The following is a 19320-nucleotide window of genomic DNA, read 5'->3' as shown; positions in this document are numbered from 1 at the left end:
GGGAATGGTTTGTTGAGCTAATTTTGTAGATGAATTTGTGTTAACCAAAATTTAAACATGGTAAATTGGGATCCTACACTGAGCTAGAGTTTGGTGTCATGGAAAGAGGCATGAATGGGAATCAGAAGACATGACTACTGAGTCTAATTCCTTCTGTTACCAGCCTGACATCCTTGGGCAATTTACCTACTTTGAGTATTTATTTCCTCCTCTGTGAAATAGGAATAATAATTCTTAGTCTGCCAATCTACTTGGAGTTGTTGGGAAGATCTAATGAAAAAATAAATGTGAAGTAAAAACACTTTGAAAATTGTAAAGTATTATTATTAAGGTATTACTATTGTACTTTGGAACCAGGTTATATGATTATCTGACCAAAGAGGTTTATTCTCTTCTTAATTCTTATGAGGAAGCTCTGAAACACAAATCCATGTTAAGGTATCTTGTACATATAAAATTTGGGAATAATGCCACTATTTTGAATAAAAGAAGTATTCAAATATCATAATATTCTAAAACAATAGATTTTCTAACAACAGAGATAGTAGAGTCTAGCTTTATTTTTTTCAAATAAAAAATATATAACCTAAGAGAAGAATGCTCTAGCAATGGAGAAAAAAAACCACTGGACTCAATGAATAACACAAAAATTTTAATATTCTAATAAAAGGTTGCTACATACTTGTTACATAATAGCTTCAATGGATATTTGTTGGGGGGAAAATGAACGTTGTGGTGGCCATTTGTTTTGGATGGACTCTTCTAATCAAGGAAAATCTTGTTCTTTTTTTCTTGACAGATATCGATGGCTTGGAGAGCAGTGCAATTGGGGGGCAGCTGTTGGCCTCTGCTTCTACAGAGTCTCCTTTCACCCAGGGTAGGAGAATTGATGACTCCACAGTGTCAGGTAAGAGTCTTGAGCTTATGGATATACATGCATCGCGTTTGATACTAGCAGTTAAACCTTTACGGATAGTTTTGGTGCTGACATAAATGAATTAAGGTTTTGTCTTTGCACAAGAAGGGCCTGAGGGAAGTTACTTAGCATCATTCAGCTGATGGTGCAACATTTATTATTTAAAAGCATAAAGTGAAATCCGTTAAATTGTATTTCCCGTACTAGAAGTGCATACAACTCCGTATTGCTAATTTGATGGTTAAAGAATCCCATACCATTCATTGCCAGGTTGTTTTTTTCCCTGGAAATGACCCAGTCTCCTTCATATTCTAGGTGTGGCATTTGCTCGCTATATTCTGGTTGGCTGCTGGAAGAACTTGATTGATACCTTATCAACCCCGCTGACGGGCCGAATGGCAGGGAGCTCCAAAGGCCTGGCCTTCATTCTGGGAGCTGAAGGCATCAAAGAGCAGAACCAAAAAGAACGGGATGCCATCTGCATGAGCCTCGATGGGCTGCGCAAAGCAGCACGGCTGAGCTGTGGTCTAGGTACCAGCAGGAGAATTTATGACCCGTGGCCTGAGGGATGTGCCCATGAAACACATTGGGAATGGCCCTAGAGGGAAACAAATGTTTTAGAAGGGGCTCTTCCTGGTGAATGGTTAGAGACTCACTGAAGGGGTAACTGTTTGTTTCCCCTAAAGGAGTCGCGGCTAACTGTGCCTCGGCCCTTGCCCAAATGGCCGCTGCCTCCTGTGTCCAGGAAGAAAAAGAGGACAAGGAAGTCCAAGAACCCGGTGATGCCATCGCACAAGGTAACAGCCGAAGGGCCAGACTCCACCTGGTGTCTTATATGCCGTGTGCACACACCTGCACAAGCAAGAGCAGACACTCGTCTCCGTTCCATGTGGGATACACAGCGTATGTCTATCACTGATCACGAGATCCTACGGGGTGATAGGCTTGGGACTGTTTTACCTGAGCTCCACCTGGCTGAGCTGGTCACACCTCTGTCATCATGTGGCCTCTGGGTTTGGCACATCATAGAGTGCACATTTGAGGACCCTTCAGGTTTTAGTGGAGGAGGGAGGTCAGAATGGCCAGTTTTCTGAAAAAGAAAATGAAACAGATGGAGGAAATCCCTGAGAGGAAGCTCACAGAGACTTTGCTCTTATCAGAGAACTCAGGAAAGGGTTCTTTTCCTGAGAACTTTTCTGAACTTAGGAAAGGGTTAAGTGCTTAACTTGCTAAAATCAGTTAGTCAATGAAGTAGATGATTAAGTATAAGGAAAGAGAGCAGCCTTCCTAATTGTAATGAAAGGTAAATGGTAGGCAGCAAACAGAAGGAAAAATTGGAAGCTTGGTACAATTTATACCAATACTATGTATCAGGTATATAAAATAGCTAGTTGCAGAAACCATTGGCACATTTTTAGAAAGCTGAGAAAAACAGGTTAAGGCCACTGTTCCTCAAACTTGAGTAATATACAGAGACCCATTTGGAAGCAGAGCAGCCTTCACAGATCCTAGTGTTAACTGAAAAAAAGCTATCACAATTTGACTTAATATGCACAACCATAAATTATATAAAAATCCTTACATTTAAAGTTCTTTTAAAATTTTAAAACCAAACCTAATATTCAAATTATATACCAATAAAAAAGAAAATCAGAGTCACATCCCTGAGACACAGGGTAATTTGCTAAAAGTCAATTTGCCCTTTACAGCAGGAATACAGTTCAGCTTCCTCTGAAGTGAGCGTGCTGTATTTCTGGGTTCTGGACCATCCCTCAGTTGTCCCACCAGACCATTTCCCAATCACTTGACATCTTTATTTACAGAACATGTTGTCATTTGGCCTTGCCTTGGCATTTTGCATACTTGACATCTTAAGTCACCTTCTGCACTCTTTCTCATTAGTCATCTACAATAAAAAATTATTTGAGAATCACAAATATACAGTTAAACACAGGAGTTACATGACATGGTAATTTTCGGTTATAAAGCAGTCATCATGCCACTCAGAGTGAAATGCATATTCTGTTTTAGGTGAATGCATAACTTTAAATAAATCTCAGAGAGAACTTGTGGAACATCAGGCATTCTTCCATACTATCATTTTGAGTGCACAGGGACAGGATCTGGGCACAGATGGCTTTAGGTGGCATCAGCACATGAAGTCCATCCTCACTGCTCTGCCTGACCCAGAACTCAGGGGTGGTCCTGGAGGAACTCCACCTATAGCTCAGGTCCCATCCAACTTCAGAAGCAACAAGCTGGAATAACCATTGTCTGGGGTCTGTGGACTGGGGAGTTTGCACGATGACCCACAGGGACCTGCCATTGAGGAACTTGCTGCCAGTGATGTCTGCAAGACCCTTGGCTCTTTCATGACGGCACTTTCTTCCTTTTTCCTCTTTTCTCTCTCTTCTGTCTCCCTCATTCAGACTATTATTTTAATGACTGTCTTTCTGGTACAGTGAAACTAAAAGTGGAGCAGAAACTGGAGCAGATCGGGAAGCTACAGGGGGTGTGGCTGCACACAGCCCACGTCTTGTGCATGGATGCCATCCTCAGTGTGGGCCTGGAGATGGGGAGCCACAACCCAGACTGCTGGCCACATGTGTTCAGGTGCATTATGGGATCCTCACCCCCACATGGCAACCACCCTATCCTGGGAGCTTGGGCATGGTGGAAGGGGTAGATTCCAGGGTCTGCCAGCACTTAAATAGATGATGATAATTCACAGAGTTTGGATGAACCCCAAATGATAGATTAAAAAAAGAAGAGGGAATAGGAGCCCAACTGAACTATGTTTCAGAAAACAGAGTGACAGAATTTGATTTAGGAAATTATGAATAGATTATTGACATTATCTAGGGCAGGCAGATGTGTTATTCAAAGGAAGAAAAACCAGTCTGTTAAATAGCGGATGGTGAATACCATGTGAGTTAAGTGAATACTATGCAGATCTGAAGGCTTATCATGTCAGCATATAATATTGCTGTATGTTCATCAATGCCCTCTTCATTTGAAGAATAATTTTGGATAGCTTACTTGGACACATAAAGTACAAGATGCCTAGACAAAGAAGAAATAGAGTAGTCATTGCGACAACCAAAATTTGGCTCTAAGTTTTTATAGCATAAAAATGAAAAGAACCCCCGCAATCAGTTACACAGTTCACAGGACGTGTAAAATGAAAACAGAGAGCTCTGCCGTCCTCCTATGACTAAAATGAAAAGCAGGCCTCCCCAGGCATCAGCATGCAGGCCGACCTGGAACCATGGAAGGAGCACTGCCTACCCAATGCAGGCACAGGTCGAGTGCTGGACTATTTTTTAACCTCTCTTCGGCGCACGCCTGCCGGCCACCTTTCACCAAGCTGTTCCCACAGAGCAGCAGGGGGGCAGTCAGGACCAGGATGATGTGCCACAGAAGGTCTCGGGTACCCAAATCTCATGCAGGGCACTGGCCAGCTCTGGGTCCAGTTCAATATTCTAAAAGTAAATACAGCAATTAGTGCTTCTCGACTTTCAAAGAGAGAAGCATTCAGATCATTCGAGGGGTGAAAACCCATCTTGAGAGGAACATGAGAAGGAGCCAGGATGAAACAGCCTGGAGCACAGTGCTGACTGGTGCCCTCTTCATTGCTCTCACAAGCAAAAAAGGAAAAAGAAAAAGACCTAAATCACTCCAAAGCAATTTATATGAAACCAATCAATTGTCTGATTGTAGAATATCAGTGGATTATCCAGGACAGTCTTTACTAGTAACTGGACTTATTCTGGGACTTGTGGCCTCTTATAAACCATCTTAGTCCCAGGTTCTATTGGGAACAAACTATGTGGAAGTTGGCAATTGTACCATATATTGTGACTCTTCTCTGTGTTTGCCATGAATTAAGGGAGCAGCCCACCTACCACCCCAGCACTGGTTATATGGGGCTCTCAGGACCAAGCGGGACATGTCTGGGAGAACCCCTGAGAGAGGGCCCATTGTGGCCACGGGGCCTGTCTGCCATGTGTCACTCATTCTGGGATCGCAAAGTAAGGAAGTCTTTCCTGAGTCCTAATCAGAGTAGTACAGAGTTTTCTCTTGAGAAAACTCCCTCAAACAGCCCAAGTCCAGAAAAGCCAGCAAGCTAGACAACACAGAACAGGATGAACAGAGCTTTGTCGCCCACCTTTCTCCCAGAACAAGGCAGGAGAATTTGAGGCATCCTTACCCCCACTTCCAGAATGTCTGGTCCCACTCAAAAATAAAGTATAGTGAGAGGGGAGAGCGGTTGGAGAGAGAGAGGAAGACAGAGAGTGCTATCATCAGAGGACAGAGAAACATTTGGGAGAACTATACAACTGGATGAATTTCTATGTTACTGTGGGATTTACAGAGTTGGTGTGGCTGAGTTACAGCTTTTAATGGCTGCTTGTCTGTGATTCTCTCTAGGGTATGTGAGTACGTGGGCACATTGGAGCACACCCACTTCAGCGATGGCACCTCTCAGCCCCCCTTGACCATCAGTCAGCCCCAGAAGGCATCCGGAGGCTCTGGGCTCCTTGGAGACGTGGAGTGTGAGGGCTCGCCCCAGGAGCAGAGCCTGGACCAGGAGAGCTCCCTGAGCGCAGTCCCAGTCATCCAGCCCCTCTCCATCCAAGAACTGGTTCGGGAAGGCAGCCGAGGCCGGGCCTCTGACTTCCGTGGGGGCAGCCTCATGACGGGGAGCAGTGCCGCCAAGGCCGTGCTCACACTCTCCACGCAGGCCGACAGGTGTGTGCCCACCTATCTTCACCACACCCCAGAAGGGCTGCTCACCACGGAGCACCCATCGCCTGTTGGCAACGCCACACCCACTTCTTCTGGTCTCCAATTGTTCTCAGGACAACTTGATTTGTTACCCCGCCATTTAAACCTCTTTTAATGACTTTCCAACAGACTTCTGTCTTCTGCCACACCCCACACTTAGGACGAACTGCTGTCTAATGATCAGACTGGAGGCTCTGGCAGCAGGCTGCCCTTACTCCACGACTCCAGGCGACTGCACCTCCCTGGGCCCTGATTTCTTCATTACAATATTGGGTCATGAAGTAGCTCTCTCACTGGGTAGCGGTGAAGGTAGATTAATTAGTACACTTGAAGCACTTAGGCCAGAGCTTGGCACATAGTAAAAATCCACTCTTTTAGGATAATTAATAGTTTTAAATCCCACACCCAGGAGTGTGATATATTATTCAGTGATGCCCAACAACCACGTTAAGAGGTGAGAGGGAAAAATCAATAATAACTCCAACTGTTTGGTGACACTTCTTGATGTTGAAAGTGCTTTTGTCACCAGTCCCATGTCCCCACCTCACTTCACTCTCCACACTTGGCCATTGTTTCCCAGGCTATGCAGCACAAGCCCAGGGAAGTTTGTATGGAGAGGACAGACAGACAGCAAAGGGGTGGAGAAGTGGGAAGCCCTCTCCTGGCTGGGGCTCAGAAGACCCGGGTTCTTTCCTAGCTTTGACGCCAACCAACTGCAAGGTCATGTGTATGGTAAAATGTTGCACAGAAACTACCTTCTTCATCTACTAATCCAGTGCACCCTGTACATGTACTAACTCAGTATAGGATTCCCTTTCTCCTGTTTATCCAGCAGCATGGCTGTGAAAGTGTTTTAGAATCTGGATACAGGCGTGAGGTGGGATGTAATATTCACCACTATTTTCTCACTAGGAAAGAGGGACAAGAAATAGTTCATGGGATCCAGACACCAAACAGTGCTAAACTTGTAATTACAAAACAGCAAGAAAAATGTGTTCGTTATAATAATTGGTGAAGGATTAATTCACTGGTTCCCATCTTATGTGTCTCATATTAGCCTTCAAAAGGGACTTGTTGTTCATTTTATATGAGGGACATTCTCCTTTACGCAGCACGTGGCAGGCACTCCAGGGCGCTGCTTGCCCTTCTGTTGTCGCCGTCGGTATTAGATCGCAAGATCCCAAATTCCAGTGAACCTGTGATTCTCCTGTAAGCCCTACTACGTCTGCTCACCTCCTTCTCCCTAACTTCTACTAAAAATGTCTGTGCCCAGCTGAGTTGAAAACAAAAGAACCTGCAAGGTCCATTATGTTAAGGAATATTCAATATTCCGGTAGATACCGGAGCTTTCACCATGTCTTGGGCTCCCGGTATATGAGTTAGAGGAGATCAGGCCAGGCCCCATCCTCAGGGGTCGTACAGGTTGGGGTTTACTCTGCTTTTGTATTCTCAGAGCCACACCTAGCATTAGCTTCATCAGTTGTAGCCCAACAAAAGCCTTAATTAACTTACTGTGTTTTTCTTTAATGTAGCTTATGAGATCGAAGCCCATTCTAAGGATTCCATTCCTAGTTACTCAGTTTCTGGGAGTGATGCTTTGTCATCTTTCAACTTCTTGCCGAACATTTTATGAGTTCCTACTATGGCTGAGCTAGGCCCTGGGAGTACAAAGATTTTTTTATTTTTTTATTTGAAATAGGGCCTGTGCCCTTCAGATTAAGCTCTCGGAGTTAAAGCGTACTTGTACACAGTAATAATAGATATAATGATGCCATACATTTCTTCACGGTGTTCACACAACATTTCCATTAATCACATCTAACAAAGTACTGTACTCATTCTGCCATAAAGACATTGCTGAATTGTTTCCAAGTAACAAATCTTTTTATTTCATCCAGGCTCTTTGAAGATGCTACGGATAAGTTGAACCTAATGGCTTTGGGAGGTTTCCTTTATCAGCTGAAGAAAGCATCACAGTCCCAGCTTTTCCATTCTGTTACGGACACAGTGGATTATTCTCTGGCAATGCCAGGTAATTCCTTCTCTGAAGAAACTATGCAATGAGGTTAGCAGGAAACAGCCCACACCCGATACTACCAGGCTGCCTGAAGACTTAAATCCGCATTCCCTTCGCACTTGGTCACCCTGGCTAAGTTCGAGTGCAAATTTGTCATCTAGTTGTGAGGCATGATATGTGTGTGGGGGTGGGGGGAGGGGTGTTATTCTTTGTGAATGGAAATGCTGCGGCTGCCACTCTTACCGGTATTACGGCTGGAGCTAAGTTTTATGCTTGTAATATAGAAAGTATGTGGCTACTCAGGGTGCAGATAACTTCTCCTGAGGGTGGTAACCCTTCTCCATATCACAAAGCATACCCCTCACCTCAGTCCAGTCAACTTGCAGAAGCAGCTACTGATTCCAAAAGGAACTGATGGATGAGAAAAATGGAAGGATCAACAGAAGCCTCATCCTAGAGAAACTGCACTCAAAGCATAATTCTATAATGGGTCAATATCACTGTGCTCAGGGATGAGGCCAGAAGAAGGCCCTTTTGAAGGCCAGCCTGTGGAAGAGGGAATAGTTGTAATGAAGTATCCAACGGTCCCAAGTAGGTGGCAGGCTGCTCACAAATACAACTGTCCATCAACAGCTGGGGTTGTTATGCTGAAACAGTGAGTACATTGTCCTGATGAGTTCAGGCAGGTGCAGAGCCATGTGCTGGGGACATCCTGTGGTGGCAGGTTGGATTGCACAAGCTCTGAAGTCCCTTCCATATTTAAGGATCTGAAGTTCTAAGTGTAATATATTTGGACTTTTGATCCTTACTGCAGATTCCAATTTGAGAATCACTGTCTTTTCCCCCACCAGTTTTTAATAGACATTAAAGACCTTAGCTGTATAAAGCCAGGCGTTCCAGACCCATCAGACTTACAGAGCACCTCTGAGCCCAGAGGCAACCTTCAAAGTCTTTTGCATTGGAGAAATCAGCAGACTCTGAGCTTACAAAAATCAATGAGTTAAGAAAACCAATAAAATGCACCTAATCCACACACACACAAAAGAAAAGTAATGAGGAGGATCAGGAAGAGGCAGCAGGCTCAGGAGGAGGAAATTGGCTTTGAAATCAGTCAGACATGAGTCAAAATGCTGCCTTCACCATTTACCAGCTGCGTTGCATTGTCTTAGGCAAGTCAGTTTATCTTTCCAGCATTCAATTTTCTAATCTGTAAAATGGCAATAATTACGTTTACTTGTGAAGATGTGCTTTAAAAATTAAAATGGTTAAAGATGCAAAGAACCAAGTCAATGTCTAAGGCAGAGTAAACATTCAGGAAATGTCGGTGATTATTAGTACTGTTATTTTGAAGTTTATTTGATATGGAAAGACTAATAAAGCATTTGGGCTGGAAGAGCCTGACAATGATCAGCATTTTGTAGGCAGTAAAGGAGAAGCAACAGGACATGAGCAGGAAGGTGGCGAGGAAGACTAAAGTGGCGGTGGCAAAGAAGTAGTAAGAGATCAGAGCAGGCAAGGACCACACTGAAGCAAACAGAGCAAGTTATACAGCATGTTATTGGGTAGCAAAGGGGCTTGACTGGTTTGGCAGGGGATTCAGAGGTGCCACTAAGGATTGACAAAGTGGATAATGGCTGCGAAGGAGGGCAGTAACAACAGCCATGACAACAGCTAAGAGTGTGGGTCAGGTAGTATGCGTCTCTGTTAAGCCCTTTGTGAGTATTACATTGAATCCTTCAGTAACTTTAAGACATATGTCCTTGGTGCAGCCACTATGGAAATCAGTGTGTAGGTATCTCAAAAAACTGGAAATGGAGCTACCTTATAACCCAGCGTTTTCACTCTTAGGTGTCTATCCAGAGAAATCCAAGATGCTAATTAGAAAAAAGTTTATGCACCCCTATGTTTATTGCAGCACTATTTACAATAGCCCAAATGTGGAAACAACTGAAATGCCCATCGGTAGACAACTGGATTAAGAAACTGTGGTACATTTATACAATGGAGTATTACGCAGCCATAAAGAAGAATGAAATCTTACCATTTGCAATGATATGGATGAACCTAGAGAACACTATGCTAAGTGAAATAAGTCAGTTGGAGAAAGACAAACATCATATTATCTCACTTATAGGTGGAATCTAAACAACTGAATAAATTGGCAAAGTAAACAGAAATAGTTTCAGAGATACAGAGGAAAAACTGATGGTTGTTAGAAGCGAGGGGAGTGGGGATGAGGAAGAAGGGGAAGGGATTAGCATAAATTGGTAACTACAATACTGCCAAGGGGATCTGAAAGACAGTTTGGGGAATATAATCAATAATGTAAAGATTTTGTAGGGTGTCAGATGGGCACATGTCTTATTAGGGAGACCACTTCATGGATGGTGTAAATGCTTGACCACTGCACTGTACACCTGAAGCTGAATAATATTGTATGTCAACTATAATATATATATTTATAGTCTCTATAATATATATATTTATAGTCAGGGATATGGAGTACAGCATAGGGAATAGAGTCAATGGAATTGTAATAGATATATGCAACGACAGAGGGCCAATAGATTGGGGGAAGAGGGTTGTCACTTTGTGAGGAGTGAAATGTCTAACTGTTGCATTGTTTTGTACACCTGAAACAACTAAAAGAAAAAGAAGTTCTACTATCCCCACTTTTACAATGAGAATCTGGATTAGAGAGGTAAATCTGTGGTCCAACGTAAGCCAACTACTGCTAAATGGTGGAACCAGGATTTGAGCCCAGCAGCCTGGCTCCCAGGCCTCCTACTTAACCACTACATCATTCCTTCTTATGAACAAGGATTGTTCACAATCGTCCCAGCAGGCACTAGGGATGTGGTGAGCAGGAGAGCTGGGTTCAGGTCTTGTTGAGTGAACCATTGAGTTGCTCCTGAATCCAGGCTCTTCTCCTCTCTTGGTTAGCACACACCAAGTAATCCTGCTGGTCCGAGTACAGTTCTTTGATTTTCATCTTTTCTCTGTGCTTGAACAGCTCAAACTCTTTCTGAGTTTGGTCATAATGGCTTTTATGGTCTTCCCTTCTTGTAGGAGAAGTTAAATCCACCCATGACCGTAAAAGTGCCCTCCACCTGTTCCGGCTGGGGGATGCCATGCTGAGGATCGTACGCAGCAAGTCGCGGCCCCTGCTCCACGTGATGCGCTGCTGGAGCCTTGTGGCCCCACACCTGGTGGAGGTGAGCACCTGGAAAGTGGGAAGCTCAGGTTCCTCCTGTAGCAGAGCCAGCACAGGGTCTCCAGTCCTTGTGGGGACAAAAAGCACTGTGGCCACAGTGCAATGAGAACGTGCCCATCACTGGGTCACAAGCATCATTGTTCTCTGATTATACCTCATGGCATCTAAAGAATCACCGCAAAGGGCAGTGCCACCCTCTGACCCTCTTTCTTTACAATTTGTTTAGGTGCCTACACAGCCAGTTTTTCATTCTTTCTGATCTCGTATCAACCTGAATCTGGAGCCTCATTTTGTATTGGAATATAACAATGTCTTTTGTTCCTTCCAGTCTCTCTTTTTAATAGCTAAATGTACTCTAGGCAGTATATTTCCAGGTAGGAGAATCATGTGTCCTGGTTTTCCCAACAAAATTAATACTAAGACCCCTTTCACTCTCCAAAGGAAAGCAGTTTGTATGAGAAATTATATGGTAACTCTACATCTCAGCATCTCAGTTCTTGATGACTGGCTACTTCTAAGTTGTTGGGGAAAGTATTACCCTGTTTTGCGGTGATTACTATCCTTAACAGCCCTTTAATGCTTATCTGGTAGAGATACATAATTAAGCATTTTTTTGGATCTTAATTCACTAACCTGAGCCCATTCTAGTAAGAAAAAGGGTAGAAAATAATAACTTAGTTATGGAGAAATAGTATACGAGTTATTATTACACTATAATAAACCAGCCCCAAAACCTCGTGACTTAAAACCACAACCATTTATTTAACTCTTAATTCCCTGGGTCAGAAATTGGAGCTGGGCTCAGATGGGCGGTTCTTCTGGTCTTCAGGCTTGGCTGATCTCACCTGGCCTTACATGTTACCTGTAGTCCGCTACTGCAAAGACTGGGGCCAGCTGGTTCATAACGGCCTTGACTGGGAAAGCTGGACAAATGGGCTCTCATCCTCCAGCAGACTAGCCCTGGCTCATTCATATGTCATTCTTAGAGTTCCAAAGGAAAGCAAGAACAACTCCAAATCTTAACAACTTTTCGAATTTTCTGCTTGTATAATGTTTGCTATTCTCCAGAGCAAGTCACACATCCAAGCCCAGGGTCAGGGTGGGAGAAGACAACTAGAGGGCATGGATACAAGGAGCTGTGAACCAATTAAAGTTTTATTGGTGCAATTGGCCCACCTCATTGAGAAACAAATGACTCTTCTGATCTTTATCTGTTTGGACCACAGCTAAGAATGAGACGTGGGCAGTTCTGGGATCTTTATAGCCAACACATTCTATACTACTTGAGAAAACTGTCATGTTACAGGAAGAAAAAAAAATAATGAAAGAAATTGCTAGAAACACTTTATTTTTTAGAAACATTTAAGTGAAATTAGAGTTGGGTCTGATCACTTGGTTAAATTATGTAAAATGCAGTTTAGTGTGCTGTTCATCAATACACATCCCTTGACATTTTTTACTTTAACAGAATTGCTGCTTCCACTTCCCTATGGTAAGGTGGGTTAGGAAAACCTACAGAAACCAGATTCTTACTTGCCTGAAGTCCTGATGGTGTTCTACTCTCTCATGAATTTTGCAGGCCGCCTGCCATAAGGAAAGACACGTGTCTCAGAAAGCTGTTTCCTTCATCCATGATATACTGACAGAGGTTCTCACCGACTGGAATGAGCCACCACATTTTCACTTTAATGAAGCACTCTTCCGACCTTTTGAGCGCATTATGCAACTGGAGTTGTGTGATGAGGACGTCCAAGACCAGGTCAGTGTGTCACGATAATCAGCATCTGCTTTATCAGAGTGAGCTCTTATTGAATGCCCTGTCAGGCACTGTCCCAGGACCTTTGCATATTTCACCTTCATTGTGAATAATACTGTGTGGAATCCATGACAAAGAAGGTTAAGCCATTTAGCTAAAGGTACTTGATCAGTGCTTGGTGTAACTGGGATTTGAGCCTAGGCAATCGGGCTATACTTGTCTGTACTCTTGTACCCAGCCTATACTCTGAACCACCATCAGACCCTCCACTGGGAGACAAATGGTAAAGAAACTAACTGGAGACTTCATAAGTAGCATGACAATGGTCTAGGAACACCATTCCGAGATCTTCTCTCGGAAATCTACTAAAAGTGTTAAAGATTTTAAAATTCCTTTTAAATACATTGACACTCTGGCAAGAAAGTAAGGAATACTAAGATGCCAAAAACTAAGGAACAATGGGAAGCCAGAGAAGTAAGCAGAGCTCTAAGACTTTTTTTTTTTTTTTCTGTGAGAGAATTTGTCATCAGGTGAAGGTGAGTTCCACTATCACATTCTTCAAGCAACAAGAACAGAAGACAAATCTCAGTACAAACTTTATAAAACTGGTGTGTATTCAGGCCAAGATTGAATTAAAAATGAACCCAAGTACCACTCCTCCCTGAGGATACTATCAGCATGTTTCTAACATTGGCTCTTAGTGGAGATAAAAAGTAACTCTCTAGGATTAAAATTACAGCCCTTCAATGGGGGTCAGTGGATGAAATCTCACCACCTTGGTACTCTGAGAAACTTTATACAGGCACCTAAAGAAGTAATAAAATTCTCTCTGTAGGAACTCATTTCAACTCAGTCCACAAAAATATCTGACAAAGTTCCAAGATACGTGAGTTCACAGTGTTTAAAAACATGTCACAAAACACATGGGGAAATGAGGCAATAGTCAGAGGGAGCTGCTGAAACAACAAGACGGCAAAAATCAGACCTAGAAATAATTGAAATATTGGTATCTTTCATGCAAAATATCAAATAACAACTTTTAATGAAACAAAAGAAAAAAATGAAAATATGAGTTAATACCTGAAGGTTAGGTTGGGGGATTCCAATAATAGTGAACTAAGTAATTAGATCAGCTTCCCACAGGGAAAAACTTGAAAAAAATTAGATTAAAAAAATGTTTTTAATTGCTAGAAGGCATGAAAATACTACTAAAAAGTGGATAACTTTGAGGCCATGATCTCAGAGAGAAAGAATAACCAGATGCTGTGCCTGCTATCTGGGACTATTTTTCCTAAAATCGAATCTACTAATTTCAGAAGAGGAACCTGAAAGACTAAGAAAATAAGAAAAATTGGAGTCTGGGTCCTGCCAACCTGGTAACTTCTTGACAACTTAAGTCAAAATCATGAAGAGAATAGAACTTTCTCAGAGGAAGGGTGAACCTTACATAGACTAGTCTAACAGAAAATAATATCCAACTTCAAATAATCCCAGTCCCTAATTTGATAGTATAGAAAATGACATCATCCCAAGCTTCAAATTAGTTCTTATTTGCAGTTACAATGTCTGTATTCAATCAAAAATAATAGGGCTCCTTAGGAAATAGAAATTGAAAAGAAAAGCAATAAAAATACACACACACACACACACACACACACACACACACACACACACACACATCCTGCCAGAGATCTCAATATCAAAGTTATCAGAGACAGGCTTTAAAATAACTGTGCTTAAATGTGTTCAGAAAGATGTAGGATAAAGGGATTATTGGCTATGGTGGAATGAAGAAGTTAAGTGAATCTTCCTCATAAGAATTGAGTATAAAACAGGACCAAATTGTCAAAAGCAACTATTTCAAGGCTCTGGAAATTGACCAAGGGCAGACAAGAAATTGAGTAGCATTTATGATTAAAATAGTTCTTGCCAGAATTTTGGTAAAGAACAGTAGGAGTCTGTAGCCGTCTTGCTGAAGACTGCACCTACCACCCTTACTCCTAAGCTGTTGGCAAGAATAGAGCCTGGGCTGACCCGGTAAATCATTCGCTTTTCTGCTGTAAGGGACAGACTTGGTTTGCAGAAGAGGAAAAAAGATCATTGATTTGTCGGCTAAATTTGTCAGTGAATTCATTAGGAAATGAATGAGAGAATCATGCAACTTCGCTAGCCTGAGACTGCGGTGAGCAGTGAACCAGTACGAAATGTAGCATGATGGGGCGATGGTTAGCTCAGTTGGTTAGAGTGCGGTGCTCTTAACAACAGGGTTCGATCCCCACATGAGGATGCCCACATGGGCCACTGTGAGCTGCGCCCTTCACACCTGGATTGAAACAACTACTTGACTTGGAGCTGATGGATCCTGGAAAAACACACTTAATAAAAAGGAAGGAAAGGAGGAAAGAAGGGAGGGAAGGAAGGAGAGGAAGGGAAGGAGGGAGGGAGGGAGGGAGGGAGGGAGGGAGGGAGGGAGGGAGGGAGGAAGGAAGGAAGGAAGGAAGGAAGGAAGGAAGGAAGGAAGGAAGGAAGGAAGGAAGGAGAGGGAGGGAGGGAGGGAGGGAGGGAGGGAAGAAACATAGCATGAGTCCCTGGAAACCAGAGTTCGTAGAAGGACTAGATAAGTTCCTCACACATCTGGCTGATTGAAACATGGACATATGCAGGATAGACCATACAGATCCCATCAGAAAGTAAAAGACAAGGGAGACTTAAGAATTGGCTGATCTTGGAATATTCTCTCCAGCCTATACACACAGACTGGTCGGCAGAGGGTGGAAGCCTTAAAGGCTCACGTTATTGGAGCACAATGTCTGCCCACGTCATCTGCTAACCTCTAACATGTGCAACGTGGGGACAAACACTGGGAAGTCAGGCTAAAATATAAAACTAAAGAAACTGAGCAGAGACATGGTTGTCTCACACTATGGGAAGAGAAATACAAGGTCGGACAATTAAGTTCACGAACTCATCCCAGAAGTGCTACATACCTCGTTGCTGAATATCACGACAGTCACCTTTGAAGTACTCCCTTTGGGAAGCTATGCACTGACGCCTGTGCCTAGTCCACCCTTCAAAGCAATTTTAGAACTCTTTTTCTGGAATGGCCACCAGAGCTGTCATCGAATTACCCTTGATATCCTGAATGTCATCAAAATGTCTTCCTTTCAATATTTCTTTTATCTTCGGGTAAAAAAAGAAGTCATTAGGGGCTGGATCAGGTGATGAGGGAGGGTGTTCCAATACAATGATTTGTTTCCTGGCTAAAAATTCCATCACAGACAGTGCCGTGTGAGCTGGTGCATTATCGTGATGGAAGAGCTATGAATTGTTGGCAAAAAGTTCAGGTCATTTAACTTTTTCACTCAGCCTTTTCAGCACTTCCAAATAGTCAACTTGGTTAACTGCTTGTCCAGTTGGTACAAATTCATAATGAATAATCCTTCTGATATCAAAAAGGTTAGCGACATTTATGCAACAAGTTTGTGAACTTACGTAATTGTCAGACCTCGCATTTCACAATGTATGTCCAAGCAATTTAGTTTAAAAAAATGAAAGCTCAGAAAGTAAGAATCCAGCATTGCTACAATGTATTATATAAAATGTCAGATTTTCAGAAAAAAAAATTGATACACGCCAAAGGAACAAGTAAGAGGGATACATACTTGGGGGGAAAAACAGTAAATAGAAACTGTCTTAGAGTGATCCCAAATGTTGGATTTGGGAGACAAAGATTTATAGTAGCAATTATAAATATGTTCAGATAATTAAAGGAAAATATTATGAAAGTGACTTAAAAATGAGAACCTTAAGTACAGAAATGGAAAATGTGAAAGAAGTGCAAATTCTTGAAAAGGGCAATAACTGAAATGAAAAAAATCCACTATATGGGTTTACCAGCGAGATTTAAGATGGCAGAAGAATTGGTGAAATTGAAAATAGATTAATAGAAATTATTTATTCTGAACATCAAAGAGAATTAAGTTTGACCAAAAAGAAATAAAGCCATAGAGACCTGTGGGACAATGTCAAGCATACATGTAATGGGAGTCCAGATGAAGGAGAAACACAAAGGGGTGGGAAAACATACTTAAAGAAATAATGGAACCCCAATTAGCATCAACACAAATATATCCACAGTAGATACATTATAGTCATTTATATGCTACAGCAGCATATATACAAGTACAATGGAACAATACAGAGACTAGCAGGGCCCCTGTGCAAGGATGACATCAAATTCATGAAGCAGTCCACATTTTGTGCAGTTCCCGAGCATCCTGCCACCATTTTCTGATTAACACAAATACACTAAAAATACAAAAAACAAAAAAACCACAACAGTTTAATAATTGGACTTCATCAAAATTTAAAATTTTTGCTCTTCAGACACCATTATAAAATAAGAAGACAAGCCCGAGGCTGTGAAAAAATATTTGCAAATTACAGATCTCAGAAAGTTTGAATCTAGAATTCATTCAAAATTAAAAGACAATACTGAGCAGTAAATAGAACTGAAAATAAAAAGACAGTACTGAGAAGACAAAAACCCAATCTAAAAAAAAACAGCAAAATATTTACAAATGGCTACTAAGCATGTGAAAAGTTGCTCAGCAACATTAGTGGTTAGTAAAATGCAAATTAATGCAGTATGGCTGCTTTTGTAGAAGATTTTTTGTGTGAGTTTGTCTGGGTTCTGTTTTTTCTCTTTCACTAAAATTAACTCAGAAATAGGGAACATCACCCTTCCCAGAAATTCTCCTGCTTCTTTTAAAAGGGATTTAAGTGCCACCTCCTTTGCCTCTGCCAGGTCGTCACATCCATTGGTGAGCTGGTTGAAGTGTGTTCCACCCAAATCCAGTCAGGATGGAGGCCCTTGTTCAGTGCCCTGGAAACAGTGCACAGCGGGAACAAGTCTGAGGTGAAGGAGTACCTAGTTGGTGATTACTCCATGGGTAAGATTGTGTGTTGGTATTATATCCTGAAACTTTACTGAATTTGTTTATTTGTTCTCACAGTTTTTTGGTAGAATCTTTTAAGCTTTTCTACATATAAGACCATGTCATTTGCAGACAGAGACAATTTTTCTTCTTCCTTTCCAATTTGTATGTCCTGTATTTCTTTTTCTCGCCTAATTGTTCTGGTGGAGACTTGCACAGGAGTGGTGATAGTGGGAAGGATGTGTGGCTGATTCTTGCTATAGAGCATTAGTTCTTTATGCCAATTTCCATGCTATCAAAAGAAATTGAACAATAGGGAAGGAAGGCTGACATCTAGCCATGTTTTATCGGCAGGAAATAATCTGGTGTAGTAGGGACACAAGTTCTGAGTTCGGCCAGCCAGCCAACAGTCCTGACCATTTTCAGGCCCTGTTCTGATTGATAGATTGGACAAAACGCTGAGGGACTTCTGTTTTTTCACTTACACATATGTATATTGAGTTTATTCCCAAAGCCAGAAAGAAGGATGTCATCCACTTGCTAGTAAGAAGCAGAAAACTATCATAACACAGAGGACTACAAATAAGAAGATTGGGTCTGGCTGGAAATGGATGGGTGCCCATAAAGCATGCCCAGTAACCAGGGGTGTCGTGTCAGGGGTCCCCACGATCACCCCTACATTCACCAGTGACCCACCAGAAAGACTCATGGGACTCAGCATGTAGTTATACAAGTTTTATTGCAAGACTCACAGCTAAAATATGTTATGGCAACATGGTAAGGCCAGGCCAGATTATAAGGGAAAAAACAGAATCTGTAGGAATCCCTGTGCAGGCTTCCTTGTGTTCTCACCCTCCGCTGAGGGGTCCCATGGAGCCCACTCTTCCCCAGCAGTGAAAATGCCACAACATGTGTATGATGTCTCTGCCCAGTGAAGTGCATTAGAGACCCAGCTGAGGGCTTGTCACGGGGAGGTACTCTCTGCCTAGCATATACCAAAATTCCAGACTCTCTGAAGGAAAAGCAGGTGTTCAGAATAAATCACATTGTTTGCACAAACCATGTAGGCACAGTGAACCTCATTATCAGTTAACAGTTTCCTGGGAATATTCTGAAGCCAAGTTCTCAGATGCCAGCCAAGGGCCAACCTTACAAACAGGCCTTTCTAAGGATAGCAATCCCCAACCTTTTATATTCTTTTCTGCACAGGTGTGAATGAATTAGTATGTGCCATGAGGGATTTATCTAAACCTTCCCTTCCCTATAATGAGAATTCCAGAGGCCCACATGTTTCCCTTCCCTATAGACCTACACATTGCCTTAGCCCAGCACTCAGCCAGCTTTGCCCTGCTGTCCCTACTGAGCTTTCCTTAGCCTTCCTGCAGCTCCCCCTGCAGGGAAAACTGAGAAGGACAGCATTGGAGCCAAGCCAGTTGTCCATACAAAAGACCCTGGCTTTTCTCCAGAACATTTTTTCCAAGGCCCGGTGGAAGGTATGGGAAATACAGGCAACCTGAAGGGTAAAGATTTAACTTTCTTAAACATCTACTGTCTTTCTCCCTCAGGAAAAGGCCAAGCTCCAGTGTTTGATGTTTTTGAAGCCTTTCTCAATACTGACAACATCCAGGTCTTTGCTAATGCAGCCACTAGTTATATCATGTGCCTTATGAAGTTTGTCAAAGGACTAGGTAA

The 19320-nt window shown here is 42.4% G+C and overlaps 1 protein-coding gene across 3 annotated transcripts in view; it reads left to right on the top strand.

The window, feature by feature from the left end:
• Positions 1 to 19320, top strand: part of ARFGEF3 (ARFGEF family member 3) — a 153476-nt gene that overhangs the window by 106799 nt on the left and 27357 nt on the right. For all 3 annotated transcript variants that reach the window (XM_081045116.1, XM_081045115.1, XM_081045117.1), the window contains 10 exons: positions 800 to 907; positions 1232 to 1447; positions 1603 to 1713; positions 3379 to 3529; positions 5348 to 5668; positions 7603 to 7736; positions 10791 to 10936; positions 12515 to 12694; positions 17499 to 17643; positions 19194 to 19316. In XM_081045116.1, the coding sequence (XP_080901242.1) occupies positions 800 to 907; positions 1232 to 1447; positions 1603 to 1713; positions 3379 to 3529; positions 5348 to 5668; positions 7603 to 7736; positions 10791 to 10936; positions 12515 to 12694; positions 17499 to 17643; positions 19194 to 19316 (1635 nt within the window). The remainder of the gene's footprint in view (positions 1 to 799; positions 908 to 1231; positions 1448 to 1602; positions 1714 to 3378; positions 3530 to 5347; positions 5669 to 7602; positions 7737 to 10790; positions 10937 to 12514; positions 12695 to 17498; positions 17644 to 19193; positions 19317 to 19320) is intronic.

The sequence above is a fragment of the Rhinolophus hipposideros genome (assembly GCF_964194185.1).
Source record: "Rhinolophus hipposideros genome assembly, chromosome: 3".
NCBI classification, from domain to species: domain Eukaryota; kingdom Metazoa; phylum Chordata; class Mammalia; order Chiroptera; family Rhinolophidae; genus Rhinolophus; species Rhinolophus hipposideros.
This window is presented reverse-complemented; position numbering and strand designations above follow the sequence as displayed.